This window comes from Gobius niger (genome assembly GCF_951799975.1).
Source record: "Gobius niger genome assembly, chromosome: 19".
Taxonomy (NCBI): Eukaryota; Metazoa; Chordata; class Actinopteri; order Gobiiformes; family Gobiidae; genus Gobius; species Gobius niger.
The window spans coordinates 28,537,176-28,545,615 of NC_136870.1; the positions used below are offsets into that span (position 1 = coordinate 28,537,176).

The 8,440-nt window shown below is 42.9% G+C and overlaps 1 protein-coding gene across 1 annotated transcript; it reads left to right on the forward strand.

Annotated features, from left to right (window-relative positions):
* Positions 1–261: 261 nt before the first annotated feature.
* LOC306979057 (chromobox protein homolog 2-like) lies at positions 262–7,682 on the forward strand (the record flags this gene model as incomplete). Its single annotated transcript, XM_079577830.1, has 6 exons — positions 262–356; positions 448–491; positions 3,714–3,779; positions 3,892–3,961; positions 5,177–5,891; positions 7,267–7,682. The coding sequence occupies exons 1-6, from the start codon at positions 291–293 to the stop codon at positions 7,680–7,682; spliced, it is 1,377 nt and encodes a 458-aa protein (XP_079433956.1). The 5' UTR covers positions 262–290.
* Positions 7,683–8,440: the final 758 nt, after the last annotated feature.

Consider the following 8,440-nt stretch of genomic DNA (forward strand, 5'->3'; position numbering starts at 1 on the left):
AAAAAAGTATTAAATCTTTTTTCCTTTTATTCGATTATGCTAATGTTGTTATATCGTTTTGTGCAATAATCGTGATGTAATTTCGATTAATTTATTTGTATTATTATTTATCTTATTTTGCTTTAATATAATACTTTTATTCCAGCGTCTGCAGTGATATTGTAACATTATTCCCCCTGTACATTTATGATAATTGATTATTCTGTCTGGTCCCATAGCGGTGTCGGGGGGGGGGGGGGGGTGCGCGTGCGGAGGGAGGGGGGCGGCTCTGGAGCAGCAGCACAGCCGACATGGAGGGCGTCACGGTGGGGCAGGTTTTTGACGCCGAGTGCATTCTCAGCAAACGGCCCCGAAAGGTACGGACAAACTCCCCCCGAAAACACTCCCGCGGTCTCCCCGGGACCCCCCCACCCCTCCGCGGGCTAACCATGTCCCCTCTCTCCGCAGGGGAAGTTCGAATACCTGGTCAAATGGAGAGGATGGTCGTCCAAGTGAGTGCTAGCTCTGGATGTAGCCGTTAGCATGAGCCGTTAGCCGTTAGCGCGAGCCGTTAGCCGTTAGCGTTAGCCTCGGAGCGACTCAAAACAAACATATTGACGCCTTTGCGGCTTTTCCCCCGCGATAACGTTAATCTGTAATGTTTTAACCGTCAGTGTGTCTGACAGGGAACAGCCGGGGGTGTCAGGGGGGGCAAAATGAACGTTTAAATGTCGAAATGTGGTCCTTTTTTCGGGTTCGGGCTCGATAATAACACCGCCGCCGCCGCTGCAGAGTCCAGTCAATAACAACAGTCCGTTTGTGACAGTCACTGCAAAACTGGGATGTTTCTTATATACCGAGAACTGCTGTGTATCTGCTCACAAACAGGCTATATCTGACTGAAGGGAAAGCACAATTATCTGTCAGAGTTTGCTTTTTACATTGACCTTTTTATGAACTTTCAATCCTGTTTCTGTGGCAGTTTTTATGGATCACTCCCATTTACAGACACTGCTGTTATAGCCTGAAATCTATCAAGAGGAATCCTATATATTTACAGCCTTTATACTTTATATCCATTCATCAAGTATAGAATTAGTTTATGGAAAAAGCCCCTTGTACTGAAGCCTTTTGTGGCTTTTGAATCCGCAGCTTGTTGTTGTTTTTAGCCCTAGAACTCCATGTGTGTGATGTTCCTGATGTGAGTTTCTCTGAGTGTCCTGGGTCTCGGGGGGCCAAATCCGGCCCTCCAGCACAGAACCTCTGGCCCCCAAGATGATTTTGAGAAATATTAATACGCAAATAAGAGATTAAATACCCGTTACAGTAAGTCTAAAAGTGCGAGAAATAGTGTCAGTATTTTTAAAATGTCCCGTCAGAACATCCCGCTCGGTCATATATAATGATAAACAGTGATTATAGAGTTTGGGACGTTATATCGCTAAGCATTATGGGATTAGCAGCCATTGTAAACTAATGGAGATTTTAAAAGTTAAAATACTGGAGTTATTGTTCACATTAAAACACTTGGAGACCACAGTGAGTTAGATGTTTTTACCAGCAGCATCTCAGCAGCTCACGGAGTCGTTCCACTGGTTTTTTCTCCACTTTTTATACTGTTTTTAGCTAATGTTAGTCTATGGAAATGTATGGATTATTTATGGAAGTTATTTATAATGAAATGAGTCATGCATTTCTAACGAGGCGACGGTCAGAGCCTGATACATTAACCTCTTAACTCCCACCTGAAAGAAAAATGCAGGAAAAATGTGACAAAAATGCAACTAAAATGTTTCAAAAACTAAACAAAAATGTGACAAAAACTAAACAAAAATGTGACAAATATTCAACAAAAATGTGACAAAAACTAAAGAAAAATGTATGCTAACAGCTGCAAAGATGGCGGATCTCCATGGTAACTGGACATTCCCGAACTCTATACAGTGATATTTTCCATCTGAAACTGCATGGAAACACTCACTGTGTCTGTTAAGGGAAATCTACTGCTTGTTCAACAAAAACGTTAGTGGAAAATACAATATTTGATACAATATATGACAAATTACAATCATTTCGGATTGTCATCAGAGGGTAAAGCCCTGCCCCTTTACACCACTGATATAAAACATTAGCATTTGCAGAAAATAGTTCTTTACTTTCGGCTACAATGTTACGTAATGTTTAACAAACAGTGGGTGAACGGGACAATATGTGCACGTTTGCGTCGTAGCTACGTTTTTGAAGCTGCTCCACGCGCCGCCCGGTCCGTGAGCTCGTAACCTCGTACCTCCTGCACCGCCTCTTTCTCTCCTCTCTCTCTCCTCTCGGCCCTTCGTGAGAATAACCCTAGCCCATGCTCGCTCAGCTCGCTCCGATGTGAGAGCCATTCTCGTCATTTTAAAACGGTTAAAGTTTCCGTACGAAGCAAAGCAAAACCACGCGCTGTTAAACTCTGAGCTGCAGAGAGAGAGAGAGAGAGAGTGAGAGAGAGAAACAGAGCAGCTGCGTCTTTACGTTAATAATTACAGCGAACACATCATGGCTTCTGGCAGGTACTGACACTAGCATATTAGTTATATTCGTGATTTAATTTACAGTGTAATCCCTGCACAGTTTGTAGGTTTACAAGGCCCACAGAAGACCAGTGTGTGTTTCTGACAGGAGGGGGCGTGGCATCACGATGGTGGCTCTACATCACGATGGACCATGATATCGGTTATCGGCACAACCCTGGTCGCATTTTCTCCAGTTTGGCTTTACCCAAATCAAAAAGATTCTTGGGAAAAAAACACAAAATTTGACAAAAAATCAGCAAAAATGTGACAAAAACTCAGCAAAAATGTGACAAAAACTCAGCAAAAATGTGACAAAAACTCAGCAAAAATGTGACAAAAAATCAGCAAAAATGTGACAAAAAATCAGCAAAAATGTGACAAAAACTCAGCAAAAATGTGACAAAAATTCAACAAAAATGTGACAAAAACTCAGCAAAAATTTGACAAAAATTCAACAAAAATGTGACAAAAATTCAACAAAAATGTGACAAAAACTCAGCAAAAATGTGACAAAAACTCAATAAAAATGTGACAAAAACTCAATAAAAATGTGACAAAATCTCAACAAAAATGTGACAAAAACTCAACAAAAATGTGACAAAAACTCAGCAAAAATGTGACAAAAACTCAATAAAAATGTGACAAAAACTCAACAAAAATGTGACAAAAACTCAACAAAAATGTGACAAAAACTCAATAAAAATGTGACAAAAACTCAATAAAAATGTGACAAAAACTCAGCAAAAATGTGACAAAAACTCAATAAAAATGTGACAAAAACACAACAAAAATGTGACAAAAACTCAACAAAAATGTGACAAAAACTCAACAAAAATGTGACAAAAACTCAATAAAAATGTGACAAAAACTCAGCAAAAATGTGACAAAAATGGTAAAAAAAAGAAAAAAAAAACATACAAAAGGTGACACAACACAGCAACAACGTGAGGAAAAAGGTCAGTTTTGTGGGTCTTAGCTTTCAAATGAGGTGTTACACAGCCTAAAGAGGACAGAATGCATTTGGTTTAGGCGGGTGGTAAGAGGTTAAGAAGTTGGTAACGTTCGAAAAAGGTCCAGGCAACAGGAAAGTTCTTATGAAGCCCTGCAACAATGTCCATCATATTGAAAATAGGCTGAAGTCTGTGTTATTGAATGGTGTGTTTGTGTGAACTGTTTCAGACACAACAGCTGGGAGCCGGAGGAGAACATCCTGGACCCCAGACTTTTAGCAGCGTTTCACAAAAGGTTTTTACGTCTCTTTGGTCTCGTGTGTTGACCGGTTTTTTACGTATGGACCGGGTCACGGGTGTGGAAAGTCCACGTGAGCTCCTGTAGTGATTGTGTTGTGTGACCTTAGGGAGCAGGAGCGTGAGCTGCTGTTTCAGAAGAAAGGGAAGCGGCCGAGAGGACGACCTCGGAAAATCCAGGTGAGACGAAGCAGAGGATTCATCCATTAAATCTCCTTGGTTTGACTTGTGGGTTAATCCTGTTTAACCCCTTAACTCCCACCTGAACCGAGCACATTTTCTCCAGTTTGGCTTTGCAACAGTCCAAAAGCTTCTGGAAAAAAAGCTGTGAAAATAGCAACAAAACGAAAACAATGATGGAAATGTGGCAAAAAAGTGGCAAAATTGTCACAAAAATGTCAAAAGAAATTGATAAAAAATTGACGAAAAAATGACAAAAAATTGACAAAAATGTGATAAAAAAAATGACAAAAATGTGACAAAAAATTGATGAAAAATTGACAAAAATGTGACAAAAATTTGATACAAAATTGACGAAAAAATGACAAAAATGTGATTAAAAAAATGACAAAAATGTGATAAAAAATTGATAAAAAATGACAAAATGTGACAAAAATGTGACAAAAAATTGATAAAAAATGATAAAAATGTGATAAAAAAAGACAAAAAAAGACAAATATTTGATATAAAATGGACGAAAAAATGACAAAAATGTGATTAAAAAATTGACAAAAAAATGACAAAAATTTGATACAAAATTGACGAAAAAATGACAAAAATGTGATTAAAAAAATGACAAAAAATGGATGAAAACATGACAAAAATGTGATAAAAAAAATGACAAAAATGTGATTAAAAATTGACCAAAAAATGACAAAAATTTGATAAAAAATTGACGAAAAAATGACAAAAATGTGACAAAAAAATTACGAAAAAATGACAAAAATGTGACAAAAATGTGATAAAAAATTGATAAAAATGTGATAAAAAAAGACAAAAAAATTACAAATATTTGATATAAAATGGACGAAAAAATGACAAAAATGTGATTAAAAAATGACAAAAAATTGACAAAAATGTGACAAAAAATGTGACCAAAATTTGATTAAAAATTTTGGTTGAGTTAAATACCCAACAAAAAAATGATGTAAAAAAATCAGATGACGTGAGGCAAAAGCTCCTCTGGGTTCAGGCGGGAGTTCAGAGGTTAAAGTAGCTCTTCTTCTGCAGTGATGTTGTGAATATGCAGATCTTCCACACCTTTTGTTTTAGACGACGATGATTTCAGTTCAGGTATCGGTTTTGAGAATCGTTTAAGTTCTGGAATACCTGCTCAGCCCTAGTCCTGAAGTAAAGTACGTGGTCACTGACCTCTCTGTCTCCCCCCCTCGTCAGCCTCCGCTCTCCCCGGTCCCCGACGCCCGCTCCTCCTCCTCCTCCTCTGGCCTGTCCTCCTCCTGCTCCTCCTCGGACGACGAAGAGAGGCCCAAAAAGCCGTCCTCGCGCCCCCACCACCACCGCAACCTCCCCGTGCCCCAGAAGCGGCCGCAGATCCTGCTCAAGTCCGACCACAAGGCGGCGGCGGCGACGACGACGGCGCCGTCTCGGAAACGCGGCCGCAAACCTCTGCCGCCGGACCTGAAGGTGCTGCGCCAGGGCAAGTCCCGCCCCCCTCCCGCGGCGTCGCCTCCGGGCCTCGGCCTCAGCCTCCGCGCGCAGAAGAAGCCGCTGCAGCCGGCCAGCTTCACGTACACGGGCCTGAGCCGCGGCGCCCGGGAGGACAGCCACGCCTCCGCCGCCGCCGCCGCCGCCGCAGCCGCCGCCTCCTTCTCACAGAGCGCCGCCTCCAAAGCCGGAGCCGTGAGCAGCATGTGGCCCGGGTCGGTCTCCCTGCCGTCCGCCACCACGCAGGGCAAGAGCAAGGAGGCGGCGAAGGGCGCGGAGGCCAAGAGGGCGGAGTCCAGCGGCGCCTTGAAGATGGGCTTCGGGACGGCGGGCGTTCAGAGGGGCTCCGCGCTTCACAGGCAGCAGAACAGCGGCGCCAAACAGGCGGGATCGGGCCAGGCGCTCAGTCTGAGGGCGCTCAACCTGCAGAACCTCCAGGACCGAGGTGAGCAAGCGCCGAGGAGCGAGCCGGACTGGGGGAGGGGGGGGGAGGGAGGGAGGGGGAACAAGTGGGAGGAAAAAATAGAAAAAAATGAGAAAAATTTGGGGAAAAATTGTAAAAAGTTGAGAAAAAAAAAAAAGTTGAAAAAGTTGAGAAAAACAAAAAACAAATGGGGAATAGTAGAGAAAAAAATAGAAAATGGGGAAAAATTGGGAAAATGTGGAGAAAAAATAGAAAAAAGCCGGGGGGGGGAATGTAAAAAAAATAGAGAAAAAAATAGAAAAAAAGTGGAGAAAAGTTTGGGGAAAAATGTATAAAAATTGAGAAAAATTAGGGAAAAATTGGGAAAAAGTTGAGGAAAAAAAATCAAAAAATTGGGAAAACTTGGGAGGAAAAAATAGAAAAAATGAGAAAAATTTGGGAAAAATTTGGAAAAATTTGAGAAAAAAATCCAAAAATTGGGATAAAGTGGGGGAAAAAATGGGGAATAGTAGAGAAAAAAATAGAAAATTGGGAAAAATTGGGAAAATGTGGAGAAAAAATAGAAAAAAAATAGGAAAAAAATAGAGAAAAAATAGAGAAAAAAGTTGGAAAAATTGGGGGGAAAATGTAAAAAAATGAGAACTAGAAAATAGAAAAAAAAGGGAAAAAGTGGAGAAAAAATAGAAAAAAGTTTGGGGAAAAATGTATAAAAATTGAGAAAAATTAGGGAAAAATTGGGAAAAAGTTGAGAGAAAAAAATCGAAAAATAGAAAAAAGTGGAGAAAAAAATTAAGTAAATTGGGAAAAATTGGGAAAATGTGGAGAGGAAAATAGAAAAAAGCTGGGGGAAAGATGTCAAAAAAAATTGAGAAAAACTAGGAAAAAAATTGAGAGAAAAAATAGAAAAAAAGTTGGAAAAATTGGGAGGAAATGTAAAAAAAAATTGGGAAAAAGTTGAGAAAAAGTAGAAAAAAATTGTGGGAAAAATAAAAATAAAAAAACAGAGATAAATTAGGGAAAAAATGAGAAAAATAAAATAAAAACAATTGGAAAATGTGGAGAAAAATAAGAAAAAAGTTGGGGGAAAAATGTAAAAAAATGAGAAAACTACAAAATAGAAAAAAATGGGAAAAAGTGGAGATAAAATAGATAAAAGTTGGGGGAAAATTAGGGAAATATTGGAAAAAGAAAAATTTGGGAAAAATGTGAAAACAAATGTGAATAGGTGGAGAACAAGGCATGTATGAGCGTTGCTTCAGCCTGTTCCTTTTGTTGTTGTTACTGTTTTGTATTTAAATCAATACAATTTCTAAGTGGTTAAAAATTGGGCACATATTTCCGATAGTTCTGGCTCCAGTCTCTAAAACTCTGATTCTTCCTCCCCTTAACCCCCCAGGTCGCCTCCAGGAGACGTCGCAGCGCTTACGCAGCGGCGCCGCTTTGTCGAAGGACGCCCGGGCGGCTCCGCTCGAGCGGCAGCGCCCGGAGCCGAGCCGAAACGCCAGCGAGCTGAGCGAGGCGGAGTCCGACGAGGAGGAGGAGGAGGAGGAAGAGGAGGACAGCTCCAGCGACTCGGACCGCAGCGTGACGGGCGTGGCGGGCGCTCACGTGGCCAAGGCGCAGATGCTGTTCCCCGCCGAGGCCCGGCCCAGCCTCGGGGCGCACGTGGACTCGGACTCGGACGCCGAGGAGTCGGACTGGAGGCCGTCCCGGAACGTCCTGGAGCACGTGTTCGTCACCGACGTCACGGCCAACTTCATCACCGTCACCGTGAAGGAGTCGCCGACGAGCGTGGGCTTCTTCAGCAGCTAAAGGGCGGGCTAGCGGAGGCTAAAGGGCGAGCTAACGGACGCTACAAGGCGAGCTAAGAGGACGCTAAAGGACGAGCTAAAGGGCGAGCTAAGAGGACGATAAAGGACGAGCTAAGAGGACGGTAAAGGACGGGCTTAAGGACGAGCTAAGAGGACGCTACAGGGCGAGCTAAGAGGACGCTAAAGGGTGAGCTAACGGAGGCTACAAGGCGAGCTAACGGACGCTACAAGGCGAGCTAAGAGGACGCTGAAGGGTGAGCTAAGAGGACGCTAAAGGGCGAGCTAACGGACGCTACAAGGCGAGCTAAGAGGACGATAAAGGGTGAGCTAACGGAGGCTACAAGGCGAGCTAACGGACGCTAAAGGGCGAGCTAAGAGGACGGTAAAGGGTGAGCTAACGGAGGCTACAAGGCGAGCTAACGGACGCTACAAGGCGAGCTAAGAGGACGCTGAAGGGTGAGCTAAGAGGACGCTAAAGGGCGAGCTAAAAGGACGCTAATGGACGGGCTAAAGGACGAGCTAAAGGGCGAGCTAAGAGGACGCTGAAGGACGAGCTAAAGGACGAGCTAAGAGGACGCTAAAGGGCGAGCTAACGGACGCTACAAGGCGAGCTAACGGACGCTACAAGGCGAGCTAACGGACGCTACAAGGCGAGCTAAGAGGACGCTGAAGGGTGAGCTAAGAGGACGCTAAAGGGCGAGCTAACGGACGCTACAAGGCGAGCTAAGAGGACGATAAAGGACGGGCTAAAGGACGGGC